The sequence below is a fragment of the Aethalodelphis obliquidens genome, unplaced genomic scaffold (assembly GCF_003676395.1).
Source record: "Aethalodelphis obliquidens isolate GAN/ISIS:26980383/991018 unplaced genomic scaffold, ASM367639v1 scaffold28, whole genome shotgun sequence".
Lineage (NCBI taxonomy): Eukaryota > Metazoa > Chordata > Mammalia > Artiodactyla > Delphinidae > Aethalodelphis > Aethalodelphis obliquidens.
This window is the reverse complement of record NW_020837972.1, coordinates 9,884,004-9,905,795: the sequence shown is the minus strand read 5'-3', so window position 1 is coordinate 9,905,795 and position 21,792 is coordinate 9,884,004. Positions and strand designations below refer to the sequence as shown.

The 21,792-nt window shown below is 57.4% G+C and overlaps 1 protein-coding gene across 5 annotated transcripts in view; it reads left to right on the top strand.

The window, feature by feature from the left end:
• The window catches only part of RBM19 (RNA binding motif protein 19), a 126,952-nt gene extending 105,771 nt beyond the window's left edge, over positions 1–21,181 (top strand). For 2 of the 5 annotated variants that reach the window (XM_027124674.1, XM_027124672.1), the window contains exons 24-25: positions 14,288–14,398; positions 20,677–20,789. In XM_027124674.1, coding sequence (XP_026980475.1) covers positions 14,288–14,385 — 98 coding nt within the window. In that variant the 3' untranslated portion in view covers positions 14,386–14,398; positions 20,677–20,789. Of the gene's footprint in view, positions 1–14,287; positions 14,399–15,146; positions 16,827–20,676 lie in introns of those variants that run through there. The other 3 variants (XM_027124671.1, XM_027124670.1, XM_027124673.1) reach the window with 2 other exon arrangements.
• The last annotated feature ends 611 nt before the right edge of the window (positions 21,182–21,792 follow it).

Sequence of the window (21,792 nt, the reverse complement as noted above, 5' to 3'; positions counted from 1 at the left end):
CTGCCCAGGCCCTGTGACCAGCCCTTCTCTCCTGCATTAGTCCCTGACAAGCCTAGGTCAAGCCACACATTCCCCCCTCCCCCAGGTTCTGGAAGGGGCCCCTGGCTCTGAGCTAACCAAGTGCACAGAAAGGGAGCCCTGAGAGACCCTCCCCGGCACCGCGGGTGGATGTCAGGGTCCCGGTACAGCTCCATGTGCAGTTCAGGCCACGTAATACTAATTACTATTATTATTACCATGACAACTTTCATCTGTTAAGCCTCGCTTCGCGCCAGGTACTATCTGTGGGGCTTTCACAGGTATTAATCCTGCAGAATCCTGGGAGGTAAATACCGTCATTATCCAGACGAGAAAATTGAGGCACAGAGAGGGCAGATGATTTCCCCAGGGGCGCCCAGCTTCTAGTGGCCGAGTCAGGAGTCAGACCTGGACTTTTAACCATCCTGCTGGCTTCATATGAGCAGCTAGGCACCGCTACCCCTTAACGTTCCACCCTAGTGTGTGTCCTCATGTCCGTTCTGTTACCTCAGGTAAGTCACTCGGCCTCAGCTTTGTCATCTGTACAGCGGGACTAGGGTGCCTACCTCATAGGGGAATTGGGGGGCTTACAGGAGATGAGCTCTCTAAAGCTCTCGGTGCACAGCGAGAAAGCAGCAAGTATTACTTATCCGCCCCTCCCCTGCAAGGCGCGAATGCTTCTTCCTTCTCTGGGCCACCAAGAACACTCCCTGTTTTCCTTGCATTCCGGTGGAGCCAGGCCGAGGGAGGATGCTCTCTGGGTGGAGGAATGAGACATAAAGAAGAACCGCAGTTTTTAGAAGCCCGGACAATAAGGAACGTGTGAGAGAGAGAGGGAGGGAGGGAGAATGAATGAGAATGAATAGCCCGTCACCTGGGCAGTGCTCAGGACGGTACGTTTGCATCTGTAGATGCCACCTGTCCCCAGGCCTGGCACGTGGTAGGCTCTTAATTAGTACACAGTAACAGCAAGGGGGAGGAAGGGGATTCCTCGCTGGTAAAAGGGCGTGATGTCTTGCTTTCCGAGGCAGTTGTGGGAACTAAACACTCAGCGCCCAGTCTGGACGTCGCCAGTTCTCTAGGCTCCCTGTCCGCGGCCAAAACTCTTTTCAAAGCCCCCCTCCCGGCACCCGCTCCCCAGCAGGAGGGTCTTCATTTCACCCACTGTCCCGGTATCACGGCGGTCCTCAGATATTCCCTTGCGAGTTGATGCTTACGAAATGCCCATCAAATGAAACAACCGAGGGCAGCTCTTTGAAAGTTGTTCAAAAAGCTGCCCTGGATAGGCAAAGCCCTTGACCCCAGACAGCGGTGCTTGGGCCGAGGGAAGGGCAAGGTGGCCCTCTTCCACAGAACCGCCCTCCCCTCTCCCCGTCCTCTCCCTGCCTTCCTTCCCGGCCCCCGGAATCAGCCTTCTCAGCTGCTGCTCGGCAGCCCCCGGCAGGTGAAGTGCTGTACTTCAGTGCCTCGGTGCGGGCGGGTGAAAAGAGAGAGCGCAGAGGGAAGAAAGAGGAAAGTCGGCCACTGGCTGTGTCCTTTTCTTCCCGAGCGTGTTACAAACCAGCAGGGTCGCGGCATCGCGGCATCGAGCAGCTTTCAGGGCCCTGGCAGGCCGCAGTACCTGCGAGCGCCGCTGACAGAGTATAATGGTACGGAAGCAACCCGCCCGCACAGCCCTCTGTTTTCCAGCGGGCACAGCCGGGAGGCCTGGGCAAACAGGCTTTTATTGGGCCGGGAGCATGGCTCTGCTTCCCGGCATTGTCTTATTCCAGCTGGGAGGACTGATGGGCTGTGGTTAGCGGCTGCACCTTTCACCTCCGGAGCTGGGAGCGCAGACATGACCGGCATGGCAAGTGGCTGGCAGCGCCGCCGTCGCCCGCCTGCCCACCCGCCCCCACCCTCGGCCAAACCAGGCCAGGCTGGGATGCGAGATCTGCCATCTTCAGGCCCAGACGATGGGCGCCTGTCCCATCGGTCACTGGCCTCCAGCACGGTGGCCCTCCTAGCCAGGAAGGAGGGAGCCCGACTCCTGGGGCCCTTGCCCCGTCGGCCTGGCCCCCAGCCCCCCGTGATTCAGATCTCAGCCAAAGTGTCAGAGATTCTACTTTTCCCCGAAAGTTCCCTTGTGGCACCGTGTACCTCATCTCCCTTGAACTTTGTGTTCACGTGTGTGGGGGTTTCACCTCCCTGCTCCCCGAGAGGCTTTATCCTCCAGGGGACAAGGCCCTCTCCACGCCCACTGCCTTGGCCCTGCATCTAGCGCAGAGCAGGTGCTCAGTAACAAGCGGTGGGGTGAATAAACGAACAGATAAAAGTCCTGATCGTCAGAAGGGCCCGTTCTAGTGGAGCGTCAGCTATGTACTGGGCACTGCAAGAGGGGCCCTGCATGGTGTGCAGCCAGGTGGCGCTAACCTTGACCCTCGAAACACCACTAGTCTGGAAGAGGCAGTTGTGTGCCTTCTTTTTAAAGGTGAAGTCAGGAGAAAAAGAAAACAGGAGAGAGCTCGGTCGAGGACATACTGCGTGCAGGGGACATTGCCAGGTGGTTTCATGCACTCTCATTTTAGCCTTGCAGCTCCTTAGAAGAGGTGCTGTTCCCATTTTTCTGAGGTGCAAACTGAGCCCCAGAGGGGTCTAGTAACTTGCCTGAGGGCACACAGCTCTGCACACTACGGAACAGCTCACCGTATTTAGCCACTCCCTAGACCCCCAGCAGTTCCTAAATTTCAAATTATCCCCCCTTTTATTGGATCTGGGCTCCACAGTCCAGGTAGGGCCGTGGTTACAAACGACAGCCCCACAGCCAGATTCAGCCTGCAGCCTACTTTTGTAAATAAAGCTTTTGGGGGGAACACAGCCATGCCCGTTTTTCACGTAGCGTCTCTAGCTGTGTCTTCGCCCTGTGAGGACAGAGTTGAGTAGCTGTGACAGAGACAGTGTGGCCTGGAAAGCCCTAAAACATTTACTGTCTCCCCTTTTACAGAAAAAGTTTACAGCCCCTAGGGCTTGTGAGATGGCTGCCCTTCTTTTGTCTAAAGCCACGGGTGGCTAATTTCTCCCACATAACCCCCCTTTCTCAGGGAACGTACAATTCTAGAGGCATCATAACCCCACCCGCATCCTCCCAGCTAGAGTCCTCTGCTTAAAAATCCCCAGCTCAGGCTTCCCTGGTGGCGCAGTGGTTAAGAATCCGCCTGCCAATGCAGGGGACACGGGTTCAAGCCCCGGTCCGGGAAGATCCCACATGCCGCGGAGCAAGTAGGCCCGTGCGCCACAACTACTGAGCCTGCACTCTAGAGCCCGCAAGCCACAACTACTGAGCCCGCGTGCCACAACTACTGAAGCCCACGCGCCTAGAGCCTGTGCTTCACAACAAGAGAAGCCACCACAACGAGAAGCCCATGCACCGCAACAAAGAGTAGCCCTCGCTCGCCGCAACTAGAGAAAGCCCACGTGCAGCAACGAAGACCCAGTGCAGCCAAAAATAAATAAATACATTTATTTAAAAAAAAGAATCCCCAGCACTTCCTGGAACAGAAGCCGCAGTGCCTTGCTTCCCACTTCATTCATTCACTCACTCAATTCTCCATTGATCGTCTAATTATCCAGCCTTATTCAGTACTGAGGACAAAGCGGCAAGCAAAAGAGAAGGTGCCTGCCTTCATGGAGCTAGTATTTGAGTGGGAGAGATGAATGATTTAAAAAAAAAAACGGTAATAATGAGAAAGTTATGGTGATCGCAAGCCCTGTGGAGGAAATGCAAAAAGATAACATCATACACTCAGGAGTGTGAAGAGGGAGGAGAGATTCCAAATGTGGTGGTTGGAAAAAGTCTTTCCGAGGAGTCAGTGTTTTTGTGTGATTCAAAGAAGCCAGCCAGCCCAGGATCTGGGAGGAAATCATTCCGAGCAGTGGGAGCCGCAGGTGCAAAGGCCCTGGCGCAGAAGCATGCTCATCGCAGGCCATTGTGACTAGAGAATGAGTCCAGGGTGGAGAGTGGTTGGAAACAAAGCTGCAGAGGCCAGAAGGGCTCCCTGGTGGGGTCTTGTGGGGTGGGGCAGGGAGCCTGGCATTTATTCAAGATACAGTGGGAAATCCCTCGAAGATTTAGAAAGAGGAGTGCCATGGCCTGGTTTACACTCCATCCCTCATCCTCGCTGCTGCATGGGGCATGCATTGTAGAGGAGTAAGAATATGGAATAGGAGTCCCACTATGGTCGTCCCAGCAAGCCACGGCGGTAGTCTGAGCAGGGACAGAGACAGGAAGGGTGGAAAGAAGCCAGTGGATTGAGCGTATGTGGTAAAAGTAGAGCTGGCCAGACTTCTGGGAGGCAGGAGGGAAATTAAGGCCAGTACAGAGACTTTTGCTCAGAGCGAGCCACTCACAGGATGGTGGTGCTGCGTGATGATGAGGCCCTGGAAGCTGGGAAGAGTGGGTGGGGGTGGGAGTGATCCGGCCGCATGGGGTTTGAGACACCTATTAGGACTCCCCATGGGATGTCAAGCAGATAGATCTATGAGTTGGGAGCTCAGGAGCGAAGTCTGGGCTGAGATATAAATTTGGAAGTCATCAGCATACAGATGATATTTAAAGCCTGCAACAGTTCACCAACCCCCCCCCCCCCCCCCCCGCCCATAACTTAATCATTCATAGGACGGCACACTTTCAAAAGACTGGGGACCAGGAGAGCCCATGATCCCCATGCCAGCCCTTGCAAATATGCCTCACTGATCATAGCCCTGAAAACATAATCATCGGGCTTTAAAAATCACACTCAGGAAAGTTCAAGCAAGTATGTGAAGTCACAGAGATTATTATTCAAAATATCCCTCTGCCACGGATCTTTCCAGCTACCTGGAGACAGAAGGTTCCTATAGGCTCCCCTCGCCTCGTTCTTATTCCTCCATTTGGGTGCCTTGCATTCCCTCCGTACGGCTTTGCTGTGGCAGCCCTTCCTCCAGAGCTGTCAGAGGCTCCAGCAGAAGACAGGCGAGGGAGGGCTGTCCCGGATTGCCACAAAGGGTCCTGACAGAGGAAAGGTCACTATGGGCACCCGGGGCCACCCAGGAGGTGTTGCACCCCTGCCCCCTTGGAAGCGGGTGCCCGCCCCTGTCCAGGGTGCTGACTCTGTTCTTCCTTCTGCTCCCAGCCCTGTCGGTGGGTAGCAGCAGGAGAGAGGTTGAAACTGGCCGGGAGACCCACTCTTTGTCACATGCCCCAGGCCACCCCAGCTGATGCAGGCAGAATCGAGAGAAGAAAAGTCAAGAAGCCGGAGTCAAGGTGGCTCCTCGGTGGCAACTGCTAGCAGTGGTGCAAATGGCTGAGCTGTGGCCAGGGAGCCAGGTTCAGAGAGCCGAATGCTTCTCCCTGCAGAGGTGCTAGGGAGGCTGGGGGGGCCTGGAGCAAGGTGGAGCAGGTGTCCTTGTCCTCCAGGTCACCCCCTCCCACTCCTCCCTCCTTCCACCCCCGACTCCCCGAGCCTCTTTGAGTGGTGTTTTGGAAATATTTCCAAGCGCTTCGGCAATATCCTGCACACTCTCTCCCCCTTCCCCCGGGAGCGGCTGTCCGTGCGGGGAAGGTACTTGCTCCCAATCCCGCTAAATTGTTATTGACTTGTGTTCTCTGCGTTCTGCAAACATTTCACTTGGCTGTCGCCAGTGAGGCCAGGAATCCCTGCTAGGGCTAACGGGGAAGCCAGCTGTGCCGGGCCATTTCTCCTGCTCTTCCTCATTGATCATGGAATTAAACTGACAGAAGGAGAATTTCAGAGCAACTTGGGAGGGGAAGGGGCTGGGCCCGGATTGGATGAGGGTTCGGGGACCTGGGGACCAGAGTGCTGGAAATAGGGTCAGGAGGAGGGTGGACTTGCCTCCAGGGTTGTGGCTGGTGACAGAGGGTGGCCGGGTTTGTTTCTGAACTGTAGGCTGGCCCAGGCCTGAGAAACCCAAGGAAAACACACAGACGAGGAGGTTGTTATTACTGCTTCATGACCACAAGTGAAACTAGTGGGGTTCTGTAGACAGAGAGTAGAGAGAAAGTAAACCAGAGGCTGCACTGGTGAGCTGTCGGCTGAGATCACAGATCTTTATTTTGCATAGAAGATAAGGGGGAGAAAAAGTGTTTTGTTTTTGTTTTAATTAATTGTCCCTATTTTGCTATCAGAGGATTTGACCTGAAAGTCAAGATTATGGCCTCTCTTGAAAAATCAGGTCTGACCACCCTAGGTCCTACATTCACATAGAGTAGCTGGGATCGAGTTACATGGGCTTTTTTTTCTTCTTCTTCTTCTTTTGCCGCAGTCCGCAGCCCTCCCTATAGTCACCCACCCAGACCGTTTAACTCCATCACATTCGCACTTACAGATCCTAGTGCAGACAGCATCCCACCTTGGCCCTCAAGACGATGTTACTGATTCTTTCTTTTTAGCCTCTACTCCCAACCCAGGGCCTTTGCCAAGAGGAAAGGGACAGGTAGTTAATGTCAACCAAGCCCCTAGAAATGGGGAGATCCCTCCGGGCCCGAGACAGGAGAGTGGGGCGGGGAGCGGTGGGGGGCGCCTTCCAGCCTCTCCTGGTTTCTTTTTCTTTTGTCCTCTGCAATGAGTCACCTTCTCCTGGACACTCCCCTGCCCCCCCGGCCCACACAGGCCGCTCCAGCATCTGTAACTAATGCAGACGCATGCAGCACCAAGCCCCAGAGCCCCCAGGCTTAGTGGCCCCACGGCCCTACCAGGGCTGAACCCACAATAATCCAGGCCGGGCACCTTCAGCAGCCCTGGTGGATGGAGAGCCGCCAGCCCGGCCACCTGGAACTCCTGTGTGCCCTGGATGCCCAGAGCACAGAGCAAGATGAACCCGCCGGGCTGCCCCGGGGCTTCCTGCTTCCCAGGAGCCAGAGTCCTTAGCACTGTGATTCATAACGGCTGTAGTCACGGCTGTCTCAATAGCCAACGTCCACCCCAGGCCATTTGCATCAGAACCTCTGGGGGTAGGGTCCAGGTATCTGAGGTTTCCCAGACGATTCTATCAGGCCGTGGGTTGGGAACCAATAGCTTCTTGAAAAAATGGCTGATGCAGGCACTGGGCCGCTGCCACGCGGCCTGAGTCTGTTTCACGCCTTCCCTGTTGAGAAGTTCCTTCTGAGGAGTCTGGGCTGGCATCCCCCCCCGCAGGGCGGGCAGCTGAGCCACGGGACCACAGGCATTGCCGTGGGGTGACAGGAAGACCCTGGGACCAGCCTGATCTGTGCTCAAGGCCCCATTCGGGGGAGTCTTCCCCAAGCCCTAGAACAGCTGCTTATGCATCTGGAAGGTGGGGCAGTAATATCACCTGGCTCGTGGGAGACCTGTGAGTGAGTCCACACCCAGCCCATGCCTGGAGCCCAAAGAGGCTGGGCTCAAAGCCCGGGCATGCTGGCTTCTCTGCCTTCATGTACGGTCGGCCCCAGCTCAGCCTGCTAGGTTCCCAGTTTCCTGAGTACCGCCCGCTCTCTGGGTGTCCTTGGACGACACCTGCGTTGTTACTTTTAACATGACTCAGCAGCTCTGTGTGCACCCAAGCCTTATCTGTTGACTCTTCTTGTGGCGGGCACTACTGCCACGCGCTTTCTGCAGAGAGCAACTTGATCACATGGCCTGGGACCAGTGAGTGACAGAGCTCAGAGCCCAGCTCTGCCCACCCTGGGACCCCAGCATGGCCTCCGTGGCTGCTGGCTCAGTTTCTCCTTTGGTGGCAGTATCCCTGGCACCAGGCCTGGCACATGGTATATATTCAATGACTGTTTGCTGTGAATGACTGAGGGCTGGAACCCTCAAGGCCTGAGATCAGGAGAGCAGGCACTGTTCCCAGTTAACAAACAGGAACACCGAGGAAAGGAGTTAAGAGGCTCCCTTAAATCCTTGAGGTGCAGAGGTGGGCCTGGGGCCCAGTCTCCCGTCTGCCAGCCCCAAGCAGGGGCTTTCGGATCACGCCTGGTTCTTGGGGGACCAGCTGTGTTCTGCAAAGGCACATCCATGAAACACCTCCTGGTGCCGAGAAAGGGCCACTCGTTTGGTCTTAGGAGCCAGACTGATCGTCTCTAAAGAGTGCCCTTTATTCTGTGATCATCTAGTGTGTGCCTGCTGTGAACAGAGCCCTGGGAGGCAGACCAATCGGGGTATCTGAGGGTTTTGCCCATGGGGGCTGCCAGCCTGGAGCCTGGGAGGCAGGGGAACCCAGGAGCAGGCAGCCTCACACGCCAGGCCAGCCCTCAGGGTGCCGGCCCCTCGCAAGACCCACATCCTGTGTCTCCAGCACCGTAACGTCCCCAAGGGTGGGGACTGCAGGTTGCTTGTGCCCCCCGATGGCCTGGGGCAGCAGACCACTGAGTCCGAAGGCTGTGGTGCCTTGTCCCAACCTGGAATCCCGCCCTCCACTCTCAACCCTAACCTCCTTCCTCTCCTCCCCTCGAGGGACAGACCGGAGAGAGGGGCACACCTGCTCCCCCGCCCCCCTCCCCCGCAGCCTGTTGGAGTCGCCTCAGGTACGGTTTTAACAGGGGAAACCTGCTACACGGGCCTGCACTTTACAGTTTGCCAAGGCCTCGCCTGCCCTTTGTCTCGGGGAGTAGCAAGCTCGGGACCTCCAGGAACAGCTAGAAAACACCCAAATAAACGAGACCTCCCATCTCCAGGGGCAACTGGCACACACCCCATCGGTTATCCTTAGGTGGGGATCAGCGTGGCCGGATCAGCCAGTTTCGAGAGAAACTAGAAGTGGAGATTCTTGTGTCCCCTCTCTTGTGTTTACATATTAGTGACTAAGAGGTTTTTGAACGTTCCGTGATATCAGCAAATCCAGATGCCCTTCGGTGGGCCTGCCGGGTGAGGCCGGCTTCATTCCAATCGGTCACCTGTAGACAATGCTGTCTTAGTTTGGGTTCCCTGGAAGCAGCCCCTGACCAGCTAGGAGGGGAGCCAGTTTGGGGGATGCAGGCCACAGGGACCCCTGAGAGCCGTGTGGCACCTGCCCCAGAACTGGGACATTTCTCCAGGGGGCTTAAATCTCCAACACTTCCAGCCTACCCTGTGCCAGGGCCACGTGTGCCCCTGTGGCCAGAGAAAGCTCCTGGCCCTCCAGGCGGGGAGCTATGAATACGCCCCAGAGCTGCCCGCTAACGCCGTACGTGACCGTCAGGAGGGGGGCACCCACTGCGGCCGCCGCATCTGTCGAGGGCCGGTACTGCCATCCCCATTTTATGGAGGAGGGACGTGACCTGCCCACGCGCTCTCAGTAACAGTACCCATTAACGACAGTAAGGGCGTCACCTCTCCCCCGCGGCTTCTGCGTGCCGGGCGCTGTTGTAAAGGCCTTCATCTGTGCCCTTCTAATGCCCTTTGGGACCCCAGGAGCTGGGTGCTGTTCAGTAACTGCCGAGACTGAGCACAGAGAGGGGAGGCCTCGGCCCTGGGTGGCTCAGCCGGGGGGCGGCAGGCTTGCCTCCGGGCCGGGCAGCCTGGCTACAGCCGGCAACGCCATCAACTCCGAGCCCGGCCGCCCCGGCCGGTCCCAGCTGCCTCCTCTCAGGGTTCCTTTCAGGATCCTCTCCTCCCCGACCAGCCCTGAAGCTTTGCCCTGTCCTCCCGACAGCCCCCCGCCCGCCTGCCTGCCCTTGCCTTGTGCACAGGGCGCCGGCGCCAGCCAGGGACGGGAGAGAGATGCGGGCTGGCGTTCTGTCAAGGAATTAATTGAAAAATAAAATCATTAGATGGGAACTCCAGAAATGCAAAATGGTGGCTGGAGAGTGGGGAGGGGGACGGGGGCAGGACTGGGGGGTTGCTGGGGGACGGCTGAGCTTTTTGTCAAGTTAATTTCTTGGGTGTTGATGTTTGGTGACATTCGCTTGTTGTTTATCTCCGGGTGCAGCTGTGATACTGAAAGAGAACGCACAGCTTGTTCCGTTTATTTATTTTACACCTTTCTCTGGTTCTGCATTATGTTTGTTCGGTGAAAACCCACTGAGGCTTTTGATGTCGGGGAGATGGGATTTCAGCAGCTGTTCCCGGCAAGCAGGGCGCTCCGCGTGCGGATGGGGCCTGTGGGGGGGGTGGTTGCTGGGTGTTGTCTGGTGGGGACTCGGGGCCCGACGTGTCCTCTGGGGGGCGGGGCGGTGCTGGGGGCCCCGGCCTGAGCCAGATACACCAGGCCCCAGGGTACCAAGCCCTTGGGGCGCCAGGCTCCGTGAGTGAACTCACTGATCCTTGCCGCCGCCCCGGGAGGTCGCGTCTCCACCCGCAATGTACAGACAGGCAGCCGAGACCCCAAGAATACAAGTGACCTGCCCAAGGTCACCGAGCGTTAAGTGGCAGAGCTGGGACCTCAGACTGTCTGACTTCTGGGTGTCATGGGACTTGCCTGCCACTCACCCCACAGCCGTCAGTGGAGATCCCTGTGCCTCTGGTTTCCAGCTGGAGGAGGGGGAACCATACCTGCTTTGGCCTTGACCAGCTAAATCACTTCATTCACTTACTGGACAACTATTTATTGCTCACCTACTGTGTACCAGCCTTCCTGTGACAGCCCCTGCCCTGCTGGCACTCCCTGGCCTAATGGCAGAGGGACACATTAAATCAACACCTCTGACATGAGCAGTAGTAACAAAGATGGTGGTCGCAGCACCGTCATGGAGCCTGACCAGGTGCTGGCATTGCTCTTTTCTCTCCTCAGTGCTCACCACAGCCCCAGGAGGTAGGCATTCCTAGTGGCCCCATATTACAGATGAGGAAACTGAGGCCCAGAAGGGCTAAGTCTGCTGCTCACAGCCTCACAGCCAATCCATGCCTGGGCTGTGGGGTCAGTGCCCACAGTTCCTGAGCACAGTTACAATAGGTGCTGGGGACAAGTCAGGGGGCTCTGAAGGGCTTTTGCAGGAAGAAGGAGCCCTCACCTCCCGGGGAGTCAGGACGGCAGCAGAAGGCAGCCACAGAGAAGGGAGGGGTGGCGGAACAGCCCCGTCCCCCCACGTTATACATGAGGGGTTGAATCTCGGACGGGGCACATGCCCTGCCCAAGGTCACCCAGCTCGGGAATGGTCAAAGCCAGACGCAGTGGCCACACGCCCTGTCACCACAGGGTCCTGCGTGATCTTGGCCCCGCCCCCAGGCAGGGCCCCTCGGGAGATGCCACAGAGCACAACACAGAGCATGCGTGGGTTGCAAACTAGACCGTCTGAGGTGGAATCCAGGGGCTGCCACATGTTAGCTGGGGGCGGGGGGGCGCCTCTGGTGTGTATGATCCTCTGCACCTCCGTTTTCCCACCCATGAAATGGGGGTGATGACACCAGCCTCCGGAGGGTTTATGAAACTAAGGTGAGACACCACTTGTTAAGTGCCCGTCCTGTGTGTTTCCTCTTCCAGCTATGTCGCCCTCTGGGCCTCAGTTTCCCCAGTCGTGGTGCCTCTCTTCCCGCCACTCCATTTGTTTGTTTGCTGTCCCGACAACTGCAGTTTTACTTTTTAAAAGTTACCCACATTGGTGCCCCTTTTTATTCATTCACTCAGTCATTCATTCATCCATTTTTATGTTCAACAAATGATGACAGAGCACCTACTGTGTGCTCAGCCCTGGGACGGTCTCTCGCAGTCTGGCTCACAGTGTGGTGGAGCCAGGCCAGTGCAGCGCTCGGGATGTTCCGGTGACAGAGAGGCCCTTGGAGCTGGCCAGGCCCCTGGTGACCCTGGGCCGTGCTTCTCTGAAAGGTCCCCGAGGTGGGCTGGTGCCCGATGGGTGCCCTGTGCTGGCCACTGGGGGCACCCGGAGTTCACGCCCCAGTCACCGCCTGCGCGGTGCTCCTGGGCCAGCTGGGTAAGAGCCACCCGTGTGCCTGGCACCTGCCCCCTTGCCAGTCTCAGAGTCATGCTCAAGCCGTGGGAAAGAACGAAAATTCTGCCAAGGTGAAAGCGGTAGCTGCCACCATCATGGCTGCTGCTCCACTGGCCGCCGCCTCGCGCCCCAGGCCAGCCCAGGAGAGCAGGGACCAGCCGTCCCAGGAGCTCAAACCTAGCCCATCATTAGCCTCTGGGAGTGGGGGGGGGGGGGCGTCAGTGACAGGCCTGCAGGTCCTTCTGTTTCCCGGCTCCTACTACCTGCCCAAAGGTCCAAGTTCCAGAGACCGTTGCACACTTCTGGCAATTATTTGGAAACCCAGAGAGGGCGGCGGGGGCGAAGGAAGCAGGTGTCCGCCCCAGCCCCTCCTGTCCCCCTCCCTCCTCATGACTAACAACATGGTGATGATGGCCTGAGGCTCCGGCCGGGCGGGCCTCCCGCCCCTTCCTCACCCTCCCCGAGGGGCCAGCCCCTCCGCGTCCCCCCTTTCTGCCCCATTCGCTCATCCCCTCGTTCAACAGCTGCTCACAGGCACCCACTGGGTGCCAGGCAGTGCGCTGAGGCAGGAGACACGGCCGTGAACGGGGTAGCTCTGTCCCCAGACAAAGACGCGCCCGCCGGGTGGTGAGAAGTGCTATGGGGCGAGGTGGGGTTGGAGAGCGGGGACCTGTCGACGACAGCGGCCAGGGGAGTTCTCTCTGAGGAGGGGACGGGGGAGCAGGGGTCTCCGGGTGGGAGCGCACTTCGCGGGCCTGGGAGGGCCCGGCCCAGGCAGTGCCTCGAGATGACCACGGAGAGCTCCCGGAGTGGAGCAGGAGAGCCTGTCCTGGAAGGATCCCTTGGGCTGCTGTTGGCGGGGGAATAGGTGGCCCTGAGGGTGAGGGCGGAAGCAGAGTCCGCTGAGAAGGTGCGAGTGCTCGGGTCAGGCAGTTAGCCGCGGAGAAGAGGAGAAGGGTCAGCGTCCGGGTCAGGTTCTTAGGAATGAGATGGAGAAATAGCCTCAAAGAGGTCAAGTCACTTGTCCAAGACCACCTGGAAGAGACCCAAGATGCTGCATCTCGAGGGCGAGCGTTGGGCTAGGCTCTGGGGAGACCCGCTGCCTGCAGGAGCCCCAGACCCAGTGGGGAGGTGGCAGCTAAGCATCGCAGTGGCAATTTGGCCCACCCGGAGGATTTCACAGAGGAGGTGTTGTTTGAACCAGGGAAGGAGAGGCTATTGGGACAGCATCCGACAGCTGCCTCAAAACAAGCCCAGCGTTATCTGGGGGTGAGGCTGACCATGAATGACTGGTTAGACAGCAGAGGGACTGACAGAGTCAATCTAAGCCCAGAGCCTTCCCCCTCCCACCCCCACCCCATTCCCTTCCTGGAGGGCTGAGAGGACCAGCACACCTCCCCCCTCCACCCTTTGTCTCCCTGGCAGTCTCTGGGCAGCACCTGAGACTTTTATGAAAAGAGGAAAGACGGTGGGCTTTGGTGTGTCTTGGGTCCTGGTTTCACCACTTCCTAGCTGAGTGACCTTAGACTTACCTGTCTTTGCTTCAGTGCTCTCACCTGTGAGAGGTAATAATAATACCTCCCCATGGGATTGTTGAGAAGATAAGAGCCATAGCACAGAGCAGATAATCAATAGTGTTTGGCACCCTGGGGACATATATTTTGCCGAGCCCACCACGCCCTTTCACACTGTGCATCTACCTCCCCTTCCCCATCTCCTCACAGAGAACTCCTCTGCATTCTTCAAAGCCCAGGTCAAATAGCCCCTCTTCTCTAAAGCCATCTCTAATTGTTTTTCCCTCCATGCCTCATCTGGAGTCCTTGAGCATCCAGTCACCCAGCATTTACTAAACACCTACTGTATGCCAGCCACCTACTATACCATTAAGAGTCTGCGACTCCAAGAGAACAGGAACTTGTTTCCCAACCCCTGGCCTCGCTTGACTTGGCCTCTCTGGAGGTTCTGGCTCCCCCTACATCAGGCAGAGACTCGCTAACCTCTGACCTGCCGGGAAGGGCCTTCCTCCCTTCTTTCCTCGGTGGGTGGAAGATGGGGAGGGGTGGCCGACAGGGCTGGGAGAGAGGCTGCCCCCTGGTGAAGTAGAGACTAAGCCTCCGTGTTTCTCTGTCTCCCGCTCTGTCCTCTCTTCCCCTTTCTCATACCTCCTCTGATGCTCCTTCCCCCTCTTCTTGTCTTTGCTTATTTCTTCGGTCTCGTCTCCCCACCCCCACCCCGGGTCTGTACCTGCTCTCCTACCTCCCACCCCTTCCCTCTGTCCCTTCCTGAATCCCCTCCCCCTGCTCCCTGTTTGCTCTCCCCTTCCCTCTTCCTCTCTGTCGTCTCTCTCTTCCTGACTCCCAACCCTCTCGGCTGTTCTTTTCTCCTCTCTTGCCATCTGGGCTCCCGCAGAACCCCCGAAGAAAAAGCGGTCTGTGGTGTTGGACGAGATCCTGGAGCAGCTGGAAGACAGTGAGGACGGCGGTGACGAGCAGACCCTTCAGCCGTGAGCTGGCGCCGAGGGTACGTGGCTGCAGAGCCCTGGGGACGGGGCACAGCCGCTCCGGCTCTGCACCCCCTACCACGGGGGCCGGGCGGGCCGCACCGCCCGGTGGGGCAGCAGCAGCAGGCAGCCCCGCCCTCCACTGGTCCAAGGTCGGAGGGGACGATGGCCTCAGCCCACTGCCCGGGCATCCCGGGCCCCAGGCACTGACTGCGCCTGCTCTGTGCCCAGCACTGCAGGGCCAGAGAACAGGCGCAGGATGCCACCGCGCCGGGCAGTCCCTCGTGGCAGCACGAGGATCTGGAAGTGGCAGAAACCACCGAGCCCTGCGTCCAGCCCAGCCATTGGCGGTTCCCGCACAAGTTCCCCCTCTTGCTTCTCCTCCCAGCAACCCTGAGATGCAGACAGGGCCTCACCATGCTGGCGCGAAGGCCAGGGTGCAGGGGGACTTCAGGGCTTGCACCGGGGTGCGCAGCTACATGGGCGCAAGGACCCTCGGGCCCCACTGCCCACGAGCCCGGAACACTCACCAGGCTGAAGGCAGCTCTCTGGAGTTGGGCGCTTTGGGCATGAAGCCCCGCTCCACCCAGCACAGACTGGGGACCCTGCCAAGTCAGCTCAGCTCCCTGGGCCCAGCCTCCTCAATAACTGCTTCCCACCTCAGAGGACTTTAGCGAGAAAGAAATGTAATAATCGTGAAGAACGCCAGGAACAGTGCTGAGCGTGTGAGGCGGGCTCCAGAAGCTTCTGTTCTCGCTCCCCCTCCAGGGCTGCTAAGCTGGAGTTCCTGCCTCCGTCTCTCCAAGGGACTGCTCACAGCCTGGGACGTGGCCTCTGTCCTGCCCCTTCCTCGCCACTTGGGACCACAGGCCCTGGTTCAGTCACAAGAGCGTCTTCCGTCCGTGCTGACCATGGGGCCACTCACGAAGCACTAAGCTCCAAACCCAGACACCGGCTCATTGGTTGAGCCCGGCTGTGTCGCTAACGGCAGACGCCCTCTACTCACAGGCTGGGGACGCCGTGAAATGCAAACAGGTCCCCAGCCCTGGCAAGCAGCGTCCCAAGTCTCATCCCAGACCTGGGGTGCCCACACCTACTCCCGCCTGGAGATTCACACCCAGCACACACCAGGAGGGGGATGGTAGAGAGGAAAGAGCTAGAACCCGTCTGCCCTGGGTCTGAACCCCAGCTGTGTGACTTTGGACCGGCGAGGTCCCCTCTGACCCTCAGCTTCTCTTTCTATAAAATGGGGGTGATCTTGTACCTACCTCAGAGATGGTGCTCGGACCACATCAGCCAGTCCAAGTAAAGCCCAGAGCAAGCACTCGTTTTTGTTTCCTTCTTCATTTGGGGCAGCTGGGCCCCGAGTGAGAGCCCAGGGATCTTCTGACTTGCTGTGTAAAATTTGGTCTGTGTATTTTTCTGGGAGGAGGTTTCAGTCCACACCAAGCAGTTTTCGGAGTGGCCTGGAATCCAAGCAAGACCACACAGCGCGGACAGTCCTGCAAGGCTGAGCGTGTCCCCAGCTCCCTGGGGGGCAGGTGCTTCCTAATCCATCCTAGGTTATCCCTGGGACACAATGGAAGCAAAAGACACAGACCCGGAGTGGCTCATATCCCAGCTTTTATAGTGAGGTGTCTCCCCGACATCAGACCATAGAGCCTGCGTGGGGTCCCTCGGGTGACCAGGCTCCCAAGTTTCCGTGGGTCCCAGGGATGACAGGGCTGGGGTCCACCCCCTCCCTCCCCACTGCTTGTCCCGTTAAGGACCACGTGGATTCTTTTGGTTAAAGAAGATTGCAGACCCGTGGGCCTGGCACGGGAGGAGGTGACATTGGCACCGGCTTCACTGAAGGTACTAGAATGTCCCCAGATCGGAATTCACCACCTCCTGCTGTTGCCATGCCAGCTCGGGCTCTGCATTCAGACCGTTCTGGGTTCCTGGTAACATCCACCACTCGCCAGCCTTGTGAGTGGGGGCCAGTGACTTAACCTTCGATTCCTCAGTCTTCTCATCTTTAAAATGGGATGGTGCTAACAGCACCTCCATATACCGGGGGTATTGTGAGGCCCAGAGAGCTTCAGGCACCTGCAGGAGGTGAATCTGACCCCAGGGCCTCGGGTCTTTCTTGACCTTCATGCTTTACTATCTTCCCTGCGTCCAGAAGAAAAAGCAAGCAAGCCCCGGGCCCGAGCCCAGAGAAAGCTCAGGACCAGCAGGGGAGCGAGGGGGCCCCCCCGCGAAGCCGATGGCCTGAGGGCGCAGCAGGCGGGAAAGCCACCAGCCGTTCAGCCAGCTGCACGCAGGGAGACTGGCCCCTTCCCTCCTGCCTGCCCGTCCCAGCCTGGCGTCTGTACCCCCAACCCTGGGGGCTTACTGTCTGGGGGGGAAGGGCTCCCCCATAAGCAAATGGAAGCAGTCACTTCAACTCCCCTAGAGATCTCGGGGGGGGGCACCCCATCACCCCACCTTCGTGCCACACCTGGCCCTCACCAACGCCCATAGCAGACTCCACGCTGCCCCAGGAGCACTGCATTCTCCACATGCAGCCCTGAGCTGGATCATGGGGAATGTAGTGTAAAGCCCTTCGGCCCTGCCCCCGCATGCACACGTGGAGTAAAACCACACTCTTCACCACGATGAGCAAGAAGGCCCTGCCTGCCCTGCCCCTGCCACTCACTTACTGCTCTCCAACCTGGAAGCACAGTCCCACCCCAGGGCCTTTGCACCTGCTCTTTACTCTGCCTGGGACACCCTTCTTCCACTTTCTTCCTGTTTCCTTCCCCCATCTCCACCAGCCACTCTGAGATCTTCATTTAAGCTTCCCTCCCTTCCTCAGAGAGACAGCCCCGACCACCTTATGGAAAGTAGCCACGCTCCGTTCCTCTCCATGCCCAGCCCCTGCCCCCATGTCGTCTTCAGCCGATCCTGTCCCTGTTCCTTTCAGTCACAGCACCTGGTGCCTGGAGGCTGAACAAGTGTCTCAGTAACCCTGAGCCCTGTCCCCCACCCCTTTGAAAGTAACTCTTTAAATAGGAACTACTAAAGCTCTCGTCATTTTTATTATCATAATCATCATCGGCATTATTATTGGTATTCTGGAATAAAAAGTATAGCTAGGTAATAATAAAATAAAGCCAGGTCTTTAGCCTGGCCCAGAGGAGGGCCCACCTTTCCCCCTTTGAGGGAGAGGGACTGCGTGAAAGCATTTCAGAAGAAAAGCCTCCACCCAGTGTGTGCCGGGTGAACTGGGGAGACTCCGGGCCTAGGAGCCAAGGCCCTGGGGAGATTGACGGTCACTGTTGCCACCAGAGCAGTGGGGCACGGGGGGAGCTTTCAGGGAGGGGGCTTCAGGTGAGTTCGAATGATGATGGGACATCAGAGGTCCCAAACCACCAGAAGACGTAGGAGAGAAATTCCAGAAATAAAGCACAGAGGTCGCATCTGAGGAAACACAAGCATTCTGAGGTGGGTCGTGGTGGAAAGGAGCCCGTGTATCCAGGAAGGCAGCCTGGAGGGAGTGACCTCTGCCCAGCAGCCCCCGAGCAGGCCAAGCAGAGACGTGGTTTACCCAGTTGCTCCTCATACGAAGCCAAAGCCAGACTCAGGATGGGCCCACGGTTGCCGTGGTGCAGTCGGGAAATAAGCGAGCCCCTCCCCCAGAAACGGCCGGTGTCGCTGTGCTTATTCCTAACCTTTTCCATCCTGGGGTTACCCGTAGGCACCGATGCCGTTGCCACAGTAGACTGGAAGCCAGGCTCGGGCCCTTGTGTCAGCGCTTGTAAGTCATTCCACAGACCCTCAGCCGTGGGGTGATCCCAGGGTGTGAGGTCTGCCCCCTTCCTCCCTGGGAAATGCGAGCTGGCATCCTCCAGCCGGTTTGCATGCTCTGCAGGGGCTGGTGTGGAAGATCACAGGACTGGAGTAAGCCCAGGTCCCAGCGGAAGCACCTTGACCCTGGGAGGGCGCCAGGCATTTTGCAGTGTCTCAGAAAGGAAAAGGGGGGGAACAGCACAGGCCAGAGGCAGAGAGAGGGTGGTGGAGTTAAGTCCTCAAACCAACGGCTAATCCTCACTCCCAATCATTCATTCATTCATCCATCGAACACTAGGCATCCCTCTGCACTTGGCACTGTGCTGGGTGCCAGGAATACAGGGACAGAAACACTGGATCCACACGGGAGTTTGTCTCCTGGGCTTGAAGACCCGAGAATCAGGCAGAAGACAGTTTCCAGTGGCCTTTGCCCCCGTGTTTTTCCTCCTTTCCTTTTGCCGCCGCCTTGGGCTCTTTTGTCTTCTGTGGCGGGGCCCGTCCCTCCCAGCGCCTGTCTGTGCTCTGCAGTATCTAGGAAAGGATTAGTGCAAGCCGAGCATGGAGGCTTTGGTGAACAGAGCCGAGTTTGGTTTCAACATCTAATTCAATTTGTTCTGCCGAGATTGAAATATGAAATGGTTGCCAGTCAAACGTTCAAAGGACGGCGAAGGGAGAGTGAGTACCTGCTGAAATTTGAATTTTAATGAAAATGACTTTAACCCTTTGGTACGCCTTGCAGAAATGAAACGCGCTCCCCTCCCACGAAAAAGCCTCTCTGGTTCTCTTTGCTGAGCTTCGCTAATAACATGCGATCATTTTTTTCAGCAGTATTAATAATAACAGATTAATAGAATCCTGGCTTAATAATAAATTTGTTCTCCCATCTTGCCCCAGCCACTGAAATAGGCACCTTCCCCTAGCTGACTTTTCCAAACCCCACGCCAGACAAGCCAGGCCCCCGTGCTGCATGCCCTCGTAACACCTAAGCGCCTCCCTGGCCCCTGTCACAGCTGTAAATGGTTGTCTGTGTCGTGGTTTCGTTTCTGTCCTCCCTCCTGGGGTTGTCAGCCCCAGGAGGGCAGGGTCCATGCCTGTTCCCTGTGCACCGCGTCTCCTGTGCCTCTCGGGCAGGAAGTGTTTGGTAAATATGTGATGAAGGAACGAACGCCAACTTTGTCCTCCCAGCAGCTGTGGGAGGTAAGTTTACGAGATTGTACAGAAGTGGAGCCTCCAAGGGGGAGGCGACATTCCCAGGTGACACGGCACAAGGGGCTGGCCCCGGGACTCGTGCCCAGCTCCAGGTAGCGGGAAGCCCGAGTTCCAACCTGCCTCGAGCTCTCCTACCCCGGGCGGCGGGGCAGCACGTGCTCGCAGGAGAGCCTGGCCCCACTCGGGGCCTTAATGCACACCCTCCTCTCGTCACCCCTGCACCGCGGGCTGCGCTGCTGTCCCATTTTACAGATGTACTCGAGGCTCAGGAAGGAAGGCCGGCGTGTGCCGGAAATCAAAAATCTGACCTCAGGGCGGCTTGAATGAAAGGCATCCAGTCATTTTTCCCCTGCCAGGTCTCTCCCTGCTCAGCACCTACTTACCATGAACTCCTAACATGCTGTTTGATTTTAATACCATCGAATGCCGTCCATCCCCAGTGCATGGGCACATGTTGGGGCTCAGTGGGGCTGTGGAGGGCACCAGGGTAGAGCATGAGGGTGATGGGGTACCCCCGAGACCCGCGGAGGATGGTCACCTCCCGAAGGCAGAGCCCATGACCTCATCCCTGGGGGCTCCCGTTGCTGCAGAGCCCAAGGAGAGGTCTGAACCTGAAACACCTGGGCGCATGCATCCCAAGATGTTTGCTCAGGCTGCTGTGCACCAGACCCAGCCCTGGGTGCTGGGAGAGACACTCCCGGGTCCCCAGGAGCTGACAGTGGGATGTGGGGAGACAGACAGCAAGCAGATGTTTTCTCCTCTGGTGCTACTGAGGCTGCTTTCTGTACGGGGTGTCCGGAGGGACCGAGGGAGGACTCCCCAAGGAGGTGGCGTGAGAGCAGAGCGGGAAGGAAGGGACGGAGGGGCAGTGGGACTGGGAAGACCACTGTGCAGGCTCAACTGGGCTGCCGAGCCCAGGGCCCCTGCAGTAATCCAGGGGAGGCGTGGCGGCTTCAGCCAGCAGAGGAGGTGACAGGCGGCCGGGTCCCAGATGTTTTGAAGGTGGAGCCCAGGGGACAGACTAGAGGTCTGGCTGTGGGCTGCGCGGCGCCATGGTCTGGGCCCTGAGCCCCGGGAAGACAGAAGCCAGCATGTGCTGAGACAGGCCATAGGCAGGAGCTGGCCCAGAGGAGACACCAGGAGTTGGGTTTTTAACGCGTTCAGTTGGAGAGAGCTGTCGGGTGGAGATGGAGAGCTTCCCAGAGGATGTGTGTCTCCAGTTCAGGAGAGAGGGCTGGACCAAAAGTGTAACAGGAAATCATCTGTTTTTCTTTAGGAAATCTAAGAAGCAGCGTGGAGGCTCACAGCCGCGTGCAGGCAGAGCTGGGATGTCCTCGCTCAAAGCTTACCAGTTCCCAGTTCATTTTGAAGCCCCTTTTAGGTGGTTCCAAACTCTCTTGACCACAGGACCCCTTTTTCCAAGCAAAAGTCTTAGAAAAACCAAGAACCCCAATGTAGAAAACAGAGAAAGTAGAACCGCTCTATTCAAAGTCAGGGTGTAAGGGCCCGCACGTGTTCATCCTCCCTGTCAGGAGTTGGTTGGAAAACCACTGATGTAAACATGTCTCATGAAGCATGGAGTGCAGGCTTCCGTGGTACACGAGGTGATTTTAGGCAGCCCATAAACTTTATTTTTTTTAATTTTTAACTTATGGGTTTATTTTCACATGTACGTTACAATTGGAAATATACAGCTAGCTCATCAAGCCAATGGTTTTGCCAAGCCCTAAGGAGGAGGTAAAAAAAATAGTGAATTTGTATAAAGAAAATTATTAAGAACATGAATGTGATACAAAGAAGTGGTAAAGGGGGCTTCCCTGGTGGCGCAGTGGTTGAGGGTCCACCTGCCAATGCAGGGGACGCGGGTTCGTGCCCTGGTCCGGGAAGATCCCACATGCTGCAGAGCGGCTGGGCCTGCGCGCCATGGCCGCTGGGCCTGCGCGTCCAGAGCCTGTGCTCCGCAACGGGAGAGGCCACAGCAGTGAGAGGCCCGCGTACGGAAAAAAAAAAAAAGAGAGACAGAAGTGGTAAAGGGAATTCCCTGGCTGTCCAGTGGTTAGGACCCCATGCTTTCACTGCCAAGAGCCTGAGTTCAATCCCTGGTCAGGGAGCTAAGATCCTGCAAGCCACACAGCTTGGCCAAAAAGAAAAGTGGTAAATAAGGGACATGAGTGATCTAAACTGGGGGTTGGTAGTCTGCGGGCCTGTGGACCAGGTCCAGCTGCTGCCTGTTTGTAAAAATAAAGTTTTATTGGCACACAGCCATGCCCATTGGTTTACAGATGGTCTAGGCTGCCCTCCTGCTGCAGTAGCAGAACTGGGTAGTTAAAACAGAGACTGTATGGCCTGCAGAGCCCAAAATATTTACCGTCTGGACCTTAACATCAAGTTT